At 39.7% G+C, this 12500-nt stretch overlaps 1 protein-coding gene across 1 annotated transcript in view; it reads left to right on the forward strand.

Moving 5' to 3' along the window:
- LOC135098960 (uncharacterized) overlaps positions 1-11843 on the forward strand; it is a 24633-nt gene extending 12790 nt beyond the window's left edge. The window contains exons 2-7 of the mRNA XM_064001402.1: positions 2199-2277; positions 5916-6077; positions 6577-6714; positions 7092-7310; positions 9278-9363; positions 10945-11843. Of these exons, the coding sequence (XP_063857472.1) occupies positions 5928-6077; positions 6577-6714; positions 7092-7310; positions 9278-9363; positions 10945-10999 (648 nt within the window). The 5' untranslated portion in view covers positions 2199-2277; positions 5916-5927 and the 3' untranslated portion in view covers positions 11000-11843. The remainder of the gene's footprint in view (positions 1-2198; positions 2278-5915; positions 6078-6576; positions 6715-7091; positions 7311-9277; positions 9364-10944) is intronic.
- The last annotated feature ends 657 nt before the right edge of the window (positions 11844-12500 follow it).

Raw genomic sequence — 12500 nt, forward strand, 5'->3', positions numbered from 1 at the left:
AAAACCGACAGTAAAAATGTTAAACTAATATTTTTTCCATTCCTTTTCTTTTCTTTTCATATAATTTTTCTTGTGACAGAGTATAATATCAATTCTTCACAAAAGCAAGTATACAAAAGCAAATTTATATTTTTCCTGAGATTCATAATAGGTTTCTTGTAAGTTCTTCATTTTATTATTATTATTATTATTATTATTGTTATTATTATTATTATTACTATTATTATTATTAATTATTATTATTATTATTATTATTATTATTATTATTATTATTATTATTATCATCCATTTAATCTATTCAATCACGATTTATTTGTTGATTTTTTTATTTTTTTATACTATATAACTCATATGTTTTATTCATTCAACACGATTTCCTTCAATGTTACCTCCTCTTCCTCCTCCTCCTTCTCCTCCCTCCTTGATGACTTGATCCCATAATTCCAGCACTTGTTATAGTCAACCCACCACTGATTCACCATGCTTATCTTCTCATTTTTTACCTTCACACAGCCATTCTGACTCCTAAAGTTGCAGTTACACTCATACAGGTGTTCATTTTTCATTTCCAGATGTATTTCTTACAACTTTCCCCTTTGTTTTCACGGTGTGTGTGTGTGTGTGTGTGTGTGTGTGTGTGTGTGTGTGTGTGTGTGTGTGTGTGTGTGTGTGTGTGTGTGTGTGTGTGTGTGTGTGTGTGTGTGTTTCATTACTTAGTGTTCATTACATCTATCGAAACAGTTTCGTTGTTTTTGTTATTATTTTCTATTACCAAACATGTATTTCTTCTTTTTTTTTCTTTCTTCTTCTTCTTCTTCTTCTTCTTCTTGTTCTTCTACTTCTCAATCCCTCTTCCTTTCTTTCTTTCTTTCTTTCTTTCTTTCTTTCTTTCTTTCTTTCTCTTCTTCTTCTTCTTCTTCCCAATCCCTCTTCCTTTCTCCTTTTTTTTCTTTTTCTTTTTCTCTTTCTTTCTTTCTTTCTTCTTCTTCTTCTTCTTCTTCTTCTTCTTCTTCTTCTTCTTCTTCTTCTTCTTCTTCTTCTTCTTCTTCTTCTTCTTCTTCTTCTTCTTCTTCTTCTTCTTCTTCTTCTTCTTCTTCTTCTTCTATATATATTCTTACTTCTTTTCCTCCTTACTCTTCACTATTTTTGTATATATTTGTTTGATTATTTAACAAATCTGTCAATCAGTCAGTTCTTTGCTTATTTATAAGAGAGAGAGAGAGAGAGAGAGAGAGAGAGAGAGAGAGAGAGAGAGAGAGAGAGAGAGAGAGAGAGAGAGAGAGAGAGAGAGGTGCATCCCTATGAGGCAGGATAAAGAGTTGATGATTTGGCCAGGAGAGGAGATGGGTGAACAGCAAATACATAGGGAAGTTAGAAGAATGGGAGTGTGATGGGCTGCAGTTGTAGAAGATGGTTTGGAAGCAGGTGTGGTCATCAGATGATCCACATGTCCAGTATAGGGAAGCTATTGGGTGGCCTGGAATATGGTAGAGTGGCCCCAGCTATGATAGGATGCCAGGCAGGAACAGGAGAGGGCATAGAGAGGAGAGGTGTTGCTTGCTTTCCTGGAACACAAACAGCTGGAGTGAGGGAAAGTGGAGGGATTATGGTGTGATGGGAGTACGTGAGACAGGGTGGCATGACACCATTGAGTGGAGTGAAGGAGGGTGGGAAGTCACAGGCAGATGTAGGCCAGCAGGAGAGAAGAAAGGAGGTATGTGGGTGCTTGTGAGAGAAGAGGAAGGTACGAGTATAGAGGAAATCAAGTTAACAGTATCAATAGACTGAGGTTAGATGTTTCCATTATCTCTTAAAATAGTTGTGGTATAAAATGCTGTGAAAATCAGTGGTGTGGGCTTGCTAGCTGGGTATATATAAACCAGTATTCAGAAACGCTTTGGTCTCTTCCTCACCACAAGTATTATCCAAGGGCACAGAGATGATTAGTTGGGTTCTCAAGAGTATTTCTCCTATTCATAGTATAGAAATCTTGTTTGTCTGTCACTAGAACTATAAAAGCACCCTTAAAGACCTGCATAACTTGAAGTACAGCCTTTTCAATGTAGTTCAGGTGTGGTGCACAAGTGTTTCAGAATGTAGACCATTATTAGGTAGATTTTATTTGTATTTATCTGTTTAATTTATTTATTTATCATTATTATTATTTTTATTTATTTATTTTTCTTCTTTTTTTTCAGTGATGGGTGATGTTGGTGAGTTGGGCAAGGAGGTGGAGGAGGAGGAGGTGGAGGAACTCGAGAGAGAGGAGAAAGAGAGGTGTGTATTGTGTTGTTTATGTGTGTAGTGGAGTCTAATGTACACCAGTAGTCTTTCTGCATTTCCTCTTTCCTATAAGTTGACCTCTCTCTCTGAATTGAATGTGTCTACCTATTTCTACTTATCCCTTTCCCTAGATTTGTGTATCTTCTTTTAAAATCTCCCTAGTGACTCAGCACTAACAACCTGATTACTGAGTCTGTTCTTTTCATCCACCACTCTTTGAGAATTACCGTATTTGATGGCTCATAAGACGCTACTTTTTTCTCAGAAAAAGGGTCAGTAAATTAGCCTGCGTCCAATGAGGCAAAGGTCCAACTTTGAGGCAGTAATAGGTTACAAGTCTACGGCAACAGAGGCTCTAAATTCAAACCACAGATGTCTTTGCACAACTAAATAAAGTCATGATTGGTAGTACGCCACAAAATGCTCTTTCTTTCAAGGTACCAATGTGTAGTATCTCATACTTACTGGTAATCCACATAGACTTTGACCAGTCAGGAAGAATTTGCTTAACCATGCACCACTTCTTCTTGGAGTTTTGTTGGGGCAGTGTAGGTTGTGATGTCACAGCCTTTGATGCCCCAAAGGTGAGGTATCCAATTATAATATTAGACTAGATGTGATGGAGCTGGTTGGATTTGTGGAGAAGGTTCTGGCAAGGTGGAGATGGTGCACCACGTTTTTCAAAACAAACGCGGTCGGTTGCGCTCCGACGTGACGTACTCGGTGACACCGAGTGTGACGCCGTTACTGATTGAGGTAAGACAATAGCCACACTTTCATACAATTAAAATTGAACCTATCTTTTTAACATTCTTGCTTTGCATACATATGAAAAAGATTGAAGCTAGAGAAACTTTTCTTTTATGAAAATAGACTAATACACCTTGAGAACGAATATTTCTTCTATAAAGGAATTGAGTGTCATGGGATAGGCTGGCTTGAGGTGATGATCTGCATAATATTCATGTAATAGCTTATGCAAGAGTGTTTAAAACTTCCAGATTTTATTACACAACATGATGGAGTCAAAAAAACGACACAATTACACAATTGCATACAAGCTACAAGTAATACAATATGCTAAGGAAAACGGCAACAGAGCTGCTGCTAGGCATTTTGGTCCACCTCCAACTGAGAAAATGATTCGTTTTTGGCGAAAACAAGAGGAAGAACTTCAGAAAGCTGTGAAATCAAAACATGGTCTTCGCACAAAGAAAGCTAAATGGGTGGAACTGGAAGAGGAGATGAAGGCTTGGGTTGTTGATCAAAGGAATCAGGGTGCAATAGTAACAACTAAACAAATAATTTTTGAAGCTAAAGAAAGGGCAACTGCCAAAGGCTATGATGATTTTGGTGGTAATGAGGGCTGGTGTTATAGATTTATGAAAAGGAATGGATTAGCAATGCGAACTAAAACAAAAATATCACAAAAAATGCCTATGGCATATGAAAACAAAATTCTTGAGTTTCATAAATACGTTATAAATCTCAGAAAGGACACCCATTTTGAAATGGGACAAATTGCAAATATGGATGAAGTACCACTGTCATTTGATGTGCCTTCTAATAAAACAGTTGATTTTAAAGGTTCTAAGACTGTGACTATTAAAACCTCAGGCCATGAGAAAACTCATTTTACAGCAGTACTGGCTTGTTGTGCTGATGGCACTAAATTACCACCTTTCCTCATATTCAAGAGGAAAACCTTTCCCAAAGAAAGCATTCCACCAGGTATCTTTATTCATGTTCATCCTAAGGGCTGGATGGATGAGGATGGTGTGAAGCTGTGGCTTGACAAAGTATGGTCACGGCGTCCTGGGGGACTTATAAAAAAAACATCACTTCTTGTGTGGGATCAATTTAGGGCTCATTTAACTCAGGCTACCAAGAACAGAGTACACAATCTAAACACAAAAGTGGCTGTAATACCTGGTGGACTAACATGCCAGTTGCAACCACTTGATGTTTGCATAAACAAACCTTTCAAGGTGTATATGCGTGAGCAGTGGAACGCGTGGATGAGACTCCCGCAACATGACAAAACACCATCGGGCTTCATCAAGAAGCCTACAATAGCCCAGGTTTGCCAGTGGGTAAAAATTGCTTGGGATAAAGTAAAAACAGAGACAGTGGTGCTTTCATTCAAGAAATGTGGCATCAGTAATGATCTTGAGGGCACAGAGGATGACCTTCTATACGAAGGCAGTGACTCTTCTACTTCTAGTAGTGATTCTGGTGAGCTTGAGGAATGCAGTACTGATGACAGTGACAATGATTTTGTAGGGTTTGGATGTGAATAAAAATGCTACAGTTGTGCTAAGCAAATTTCAGAATGAATAAAATCAATTTATTTTCATGAATTTGAATTAAAAACTCTTTAGTTTTGTTGTGTAAGATTTCAGAATGAATAAGATCAATTTATTTGCACGAAAATTTATTTGAATTAAAAAAAGGAATGAAACACTTCAGATTTGGTTTTTTACTTTTGTAACTTCTAAGAATAATACTAATTTATTTTCACGGATTTGAATTTGAATAAAATGTAGTAGGTAAACTATAGTAATTTGTGCAAGGTATTCAAAGTGAATATTATGAATTTGTTGTGATTTGAATACGAATTAAAAGATACAATTGTACTAAATTTTATGATGAATGAAATAATATTTCAAGTAAAATACACTTTAGAAAATAAAGTTAGTAAGTCTGCTTTTACACATCCTTTGGCTTTGAAAATGTACTAAAATACTGCATAAGAATTACATGTGAAAGATGCTAAAAAATAAAGTATGAAAAAATTTTATTATCACTGTAGTCCCTCAGTTAATGGTGCCGCCAAGAGCTAGGTGCAGTTAATGTTTACCTACATTCAGCTGAACCGCATTAAGACTGAAACTCCCCTGCTTACCACACCTTTTGGGCACTAGAGGCTGTGACATCACAGTCTGCATGGCCCCAACTAAAATACCAATAAGAAGATTGTGTTTACACGTCAGCAGGATTGGTACAATCTTGTCTTTCAATACCCTCAACCGAACCATTACGTTCTGGCTTTCAAGGCCCGCAACCTTACCAAGATTTGACTCCAGAAATCCAACCAGCTCCACTGTATCTAGTCTGAAACACTCCCTGTATACCACACCTTTGGGACGCCAGGCTGTGATGTCACGGCCATCACAGCCTCAACAAAACCCCAAAAAGAACAAGTAAGCTGCTAGCATAAATTAAACTTTTAAATGCTGAGTATTGGTATCTAATAGTGATCTAAATGCACGTGAGAGTCTTCAAATGTCGCTTGAATTCCTTGACTTCATATCGATAGCCTAAATCTGTTAATTTTTGTTTTTTTCTATTTCAATACATGCCAGAACTGGGTGCGTCTTATGAGCCCGTGCGTCTTATGAGCCATCAAATACGGTAGTTCCTTGCACTCTGCTGCTTTGACTGGCCACTACTGCATGAGCCTGTCTTCACTCCCTGACATCTCAGTCACTTGATTCAAATGTCTGATTAATTAGTTATAATAAATCAATTGGAAGTTTGTTTGATAAGACTGTGGGCCTGTGTAGCCATGGAAGATATTGACTATTGAAATCTTGAGAACACTGTGTTGAAATCTGTCACATTATTCACAGAGCCAGGGAGTGATGCTGCTAAGACCTTCACTGTCTATCCAGAGGGATCCACAGGTGCTGGTGGTGGAATCTTGCTTGGACAGTGTGGATGGCAAGCAGTCAGGGTTCCAGTCAAAGGTGGTGGTGATCCATGCCCAGGACACCAGGGAGGATGCACTGCAGGTGGGTCAGTCAGTCAGGCTGTGCTGGCAACCTTAGCTCAGGGAAAGAGATGGAAATGCTAGGGGTATCTTAATTTCATTCCTTCATTCACTTGTTGAGTGGAGGTGTACTTCACATAGTTTGGACCAGATCTAATTGACTGGTGACCTGACTGGTGAGCTGAGGGGAAAGGGACCTGCTGGAGTTATCTCACTTTCATTCCTTTACTCACTAGCTGACAGGTGTGCTTCACACAGTCAGATCTTGGTGGTGGGAATGCCTCAACTTTACTCATTCGCTGACAGGAGGAACAAATTAAATTAGTTTTTAGCAGATCTGAAGATAAGGAAATTCCTTGTGTTGTGAGATGCCATGATTTTGCTTGGCATAAGAGAATAAGTTTACATATTTTCCAGTAAGATGTTGATGATCCCTGTAGAAGTGACTTGCTTTGTATTGCTTCCAGGAAGCATTTATTACCTAGAGAGAGCCTTCATTATTGGTTTGATTCTTCCCACAGCTTGCATCTCAGCTGAGGAATCCCATGGAGGGCAACAGATTGTATGTGTTGCTTCTGCAAGAGTCTAAGAAGAACACACAAGTTAAGAGCAGCCTGAGGTGTGATCCATGGAACAGCATCCACAAGTGGTTCATCAAGGTACATAAAGACTCCATCCCACCTTGTCTTGACATGGGGATGATGCAAGTCAGTGTGTGTGTGTGTGTGTGTGTGTGTGTGTGTGTGTGTGTGTGTGTGTGTGTGTGTGTGTGTGTGTGTGTGTGCGCCTGTAACACACAGGCACATTTCTCCAAAAGGTGACACATTATCTTTCAGAATGGCTTCACTCCTGCAAAACAACTGTGTACTTTTCTCTCACAAATCCACACACAGCAGGAACATTTTCCTAAGAGGATGCTGTTCTTATGTGTTGCAGTGCTGTGTCTCTCACTTTCAACAAGCTCTAGTGGAAGTTAAGGGGAGTTTCAATAGTGTTTTTATGGTTTGATTGACTGAACATTGGTGACATTCCTCAGGTTGACGCTGTGCTGCCGGTACTGTCGCCTCAGCTTCTGCGTCAGATTCAGAACAGAGACTTCAGCAGAGAGATTCAGAACAGAGACTTCAGCAGAGAGAGTGAGTGGGAGAAACGCTACAACTGCTTTGCCCACTCGATGATGCTAGACCAGCATGTGGAGTACGGGAGCAAGAATGGGTTCTGCCGTGCCGTTTGTCCTGCCAGATTCCCGGAGGAGGTTGGTGATGCCTCCACTTGCATGTCTTTTCTGTATTTTGTATAGACCTGTTTGTATTTTACAGGATTAAGTCAAGTTCTGTTTGGATGTATGTGACCAGCTGTGCTGTGTCTGACTGTCCTTTTCCACTAGGGACTGATGGGGCTAAGAGTGTGAATGATGTCTGTGTGTGTGTGTGTGTGTGTGTGTGTGTGTGTGTGTGTGTGTGTGTGTGTGTGTGGGATTGCCAGCTTTTTTTTTTTTTTTTTTTTTTTTTTTTTTTTTTTTTTTTTTTTTTTTTTAATGTATGAGTGACACTGGCCAAGGGCAACAAAAATCTTATAAAAATATGCCCACTGAAATGTCAGTCCCATAAAAGGGTCAAAGCAGTGGTCAAAAATTGATGGATAAGTGTCTTGAAACCTCCCTCTTGAAGGAATTCAAGTCATAGGAAGGTGGAAATACAGAAGCAGGCAGGGAGTTCCAGAGTTTACCAGAGAAAGGGATGAATGATTGAGAATACTGGTTAACTCTTGCATTAGAGAGGTGGACAGAATAGGGGTGAGAGAAAGAAGAAAGTCTTGTGCAGCGAGGCCGTGGAAGGAGGGGAGGCATGCAGTTAGCAAGATCAGAAGAGCAGTTAGCATGAAAATAGCGGGAGAAGACAGCTAGATATGCAACATTGCGGCGGTGAGAGAGGGGCTGAAGACAGTCAGTTAGAGGAGAGGAGTTGATGAGACGAAAAGCTTTTGATTCCACCCTGTCTAGAAGAGCAGTATGAGTGGAACCCCCCAGACATGTGAAGCATACTCCATACATGGATGGATAAGGCCCTTGTACAGAGTTAGCAGCTGGGGGGGTGAGAAAACTGGCGGAGACGTCTCAGAACACCTAACTTCATAGATGCTGTTTTAGCTAGAGATGAGATGTGAAGTTTCCAGTTCAGATTATAAGTAAAGGACAGACCGAGGATGTTCAGTGTAGAAGAGGGGACAGTTGAGTGTCATTGAAGAAGAGGGGATAGTTGTCTGGAAGGTTGTGTCGAGTTGATAGATGGAGGAATTGAGTTTTTGAGGCATTGAACAATACCAAGTTTGCTCTGCCCCAATCAGAAATTTTGGAAAGATCAGAAGTCAGGCGTTCTGTGGCTTCCCTGCGTGATATGTTTACCTCCTGAAGGGTTGCACGTCTATGAAAAGACGTGGAAAAGTGCAGGGTGGTATCATCAGAGTAGGAGTGGATAAGACAAGAAGTTTGGTTTAGAAGATCATTAATGAATAATAAGAAGAGAGTGGGTGACAGAACGCTGAGGAACACCACTGTTAATAGATTTAGGAGAAGAACAGTGACTGTCTACCACAGCAGCAATAGAACGGTCAGAAAGGAAACTTGAGATGAAGTTACAGAGAGAAGGATAGAAACCGTAGGAGGGTAGTTTGGAAATGCAAGCTTTGTGCCAGACTATCAGAAGCTTTTGATATGTCCAAGGCAACAGCAAAAGTTTCACCAAAATCTCTAAAAGAGGATGATGACCAAGACTCAGTAAGGAAAGCCAGAAGATCACCAGTAGAGCAGCCTTGATGGACCCTAATACTGGCGATCAGATAGAAGAAGGCTGTGAAGTGATAGATGTTTAAGAATATTCCTGTTGAGGGTAGATTAAAAACTTTAGATAGGCAGGAAATTAAAGCAATAGAACTGTTCTTTGAGGAATTAAAACTACTACTACTGCTACTACTACTACTACTACTACTACTACTACTACTACTACTACTACTACTACTACTACTACTACTACTACTACTACTACTACTACTGCTTCTACTCATATCTTTCCTGACCCCCAGACCAACATTTGCTGTGTATAAATGGCACAGTTTGCTGCTTTAATTCTTTTCATTTCTTGAAGGTGCATATCAGTGTATTCTGTCGTGCCTCCCATGCTGTGTAATAATGCTGCAGTGTTTGTTGACTGTGTTTTCCCTCAGGTGACAGAGAAGAGACCTTGGGAGACTTCTGTAAATGAGGAGCAACAAGCACATCTGACTGGAGCCTTTCAGGAACCAACAGTCAGGTGAATACTGTGTTGTGTTAGTACAGTTGAGGTCCTCTGTCTGTAACTTGTGTGCTCTGAAGATGCAATACTCAGTTTTTGAATCCTTGACACTGATAATAACAGTCAAGCATAGTGGGAGATGTCTTTCCCACATTGCCCTGCTTGTTTCCCGCTTGCTACAGCTTAATTCTTCTCATAAGAGTGTTGTGATTGTGGTTGTTCAAGAAGGGATCAGTAATTGTCAGACAGGAAGAAAGATGGGAAGATCAGAAGCAGCCGTCACACAGTTAGTTGGCAAAGGCTTCTCAGTGGTTGGAACAGCTGTTACTCTGTTACCCTGCAACTCCCAAGCCTCTTCTGACTAAAAGAAGGTGCAGCAAATCAGTTTTTACAATGCATCAGCTTACTATTCTTGTATCTGCCTTCCTTTATCACCAAGAGCCTTTCTTTCTCTTGGGAGTGACAGCTATGCCTAGTGCGCCAGTACAGTCTCTGTTACCCTGCAACTCCCAAGCCTCTTCTGACTAAAAGAAGGTGCAGCAAATCAGTTTTTACAATGCAACAGCTTACTATTTTTGTATCTGCCTTTGTCATGGCTTTTGTATCATACCTTTGTCATAGCTTTCGCTGCTGATCTTGCTGTCTCCCTTCCAGTCTCACAAGTAGCAAGCCCTCTCAAACAAGGGCCATCACAGCACTCTTCTCTTTGTTAAGCTTGCCAGGACCCGTTATAATGTAAGAATTAAATGTGAGCCGTGGAATGAGAAGGTGCTGGTAAGGGGGGGACAGGCAGGGAAGCACAGGAGAGACATCCCTCTCTGCTGTGTCTGGCAGTCCCTCTGTGACTAAAAGACAACATGGCATCCTCAGGGCATGGGTGACAATTTGCTACTTTTTGAACACTGAAGCCTTTGTTCTGTGGGTGTGCTGTCATGTTTTTACACTTTGATATTCTTTGTGGCCATTGTAAAGCCACATTGAAGGTAGGTGTAAACCTTGATGCCAACCCCAAGTTGTCCCATTTGATAAATCCACATAAAAATATTAAAAAAACTGGGAAAATGAAATCTGCAGCACTTTCAGTCCCAGGAATTTTGGACAGGAGAATTTCAGCTGTATATAGCATTGTTGGGAGTGTGATAAATGATGAGGTGATGATGGATGGGGTTTTTTCGGAAGGAATTGGAGGAGGGGAGGCAGGCATGCACTTATTAAGATTACAAGAGCAGTAACATTGAAAATAAAGGCATAAGATTGCAAGAGGAGCAACAGATAGCTGGATAATTGCATGTTAGGAGCTCCTGTTAATAATAGGTGTGAGTCTTGATTAACCTAACAAGGAATGATTTCAGTGTGAATGAGTGTGAAATAAGAGGAGAGGATGTGTAGCTCAGGTATTGTGGTGTGTGCATGTGAAAAAGGTATTTGGTTGAAGAGAAATAGATATGGAAGAGTTGTGGGGGTGTTTCAGAATTGTCTGAGCCATCTGATAGGCCAGGAAAGGGAGTGAAGAGTTCGTGGAAAGTAAAGTCTGCGTGAGTGTGGAATATAGCGTGTGAGTGATGCAGAATAAGCAATTTGCATTACTTTTTTTTGCAGAACTTTGTCTTCTTCTGCCAGCACACATACTGTCTGTGCAATCAAGGCTGTGTGATGGTGGTGCCCCATTGCGGGGTCTGATGTGTCTACAGCTAGTGCTGGGTGTGTCCTCTCTGCCTGGTACTGCAGGCTAATGTGTTTGCCTGCTTCAGTGCAAATCTTGCAAGCCAGATCTACCAGCTGTCTCTAGTGTAGTGTCTAGGATGCTTTAAATTTGTGTTTTTATGTATAGTATGAGATAAAATTACAACAATGTGGTCGTGTAAGTTATTTGCATTTTGTAAGTTATTTTGATGGTAAACAATTCATGCCCTCAGGTCAAAAAAGAAAATCAGGATTGGCCAAAAATAGTCAAAGTTTAAGGTGAGACTTGCACATAGAAGCCCTGTCCAAGCGACTCTGGTGGGATGGGGCTTCTATGTGCCAGCCTCATCTTAAACTTAGACTATTTTGGGCCGACGTGACTTTTAAAGTGTTATAGCGTGAAAAAAAACATGTATAATAACCAAGACATTCCCACTCACTTTGTTAGTTGAATGGCCAGTCTGGTGTATTAACAACAGACACATTCTCCCCTTTGCCTCATTAAAAACAAAAGAGCATTGGTTCTTGGAAAAATTAAGATTTGAATACTATATGATACCTGATTGTAACCCTCTATAGTAACAACAGATTTTTTGTTTATTTTTTACTTTTTTACTTTGAACTTACTTTAAAACTGTCAATTTTGCTGTCCACATTTCTATATGATATTTGATATGATGATATAATGTTAACCATAGGAAAATAGGGAAGTTGCAGGCAGCCATTAGCCCTTAACATGACAATCCCTGTATGATTTTTGTTGCCCTTGGCCAGTGTCCTTCCTACATTAAAAAAAAATAAAAGAGATATGCCTACCTATTTCCACTCATTATCTCCTTCCACAAGTTTTTGTGTAGTTAACCATAGAACCAAGTTATAAAACATTCTTTGTCCACATTTTCTATACTATATAACTCTATAGGTGTTTATTAAATTTCTCTCTCTCTCTCTCTCTCTCTCTCTCTCTCTCTCTCTCTCTCTCTCTCTCTCTCTCTCTCTCTCTCTCTCTCTCTCTCTCTCCTATTTTCAAGGATATAAATTTTCAACATCCTTCATCTCTTCATAGGTCGACTTATTCAACTCTGGGACCTTCTTAATGACTGTTTTTTGTACTTTTTCTAATTTTATAATATTTCTCTTTATATGAGGAGACCACACACACCACTGCCACCTATTCCAATCTTGGTCTTATCATGGAAATCAACTTTTTTTTTTATCATTCCTTCATCTAAATGAGAATGCCATTCTTATTCTTTTTTAACAAATTCATTGTGTTTCCAGTAATTTTATCAGTGTGTCTGTCTGGAGTCAAATGCTGCTCATCTCTATCTGTGGAATTTGTGATATATTACAGATCTAAAGCTGCTGGATCTGTCCAGGAACAATGGATCAAGAACATCTAAAGCAAAGATCACATGGATTACTCCCAAAGAATGAAAGCTTTGCTTTAAGTTTTACTTTGCTCAGTTCAT

Source organism: Scylla paramamosain, unplaced genomic scaffold (assembly GCF_035594125.1).
Source record: "Scylla paramamosain isolate STU-SP2022 unplaced genomic scaffold, ASM3559412v1 Contig95, whole genome shotgun sequence".
Classification (NCBI taxonomy): Eukaryota; Metazoa; Arthropoda; class Malacostraca; order Decapoda; family Portunidae; genus Scylla; species Scylla paramamosain.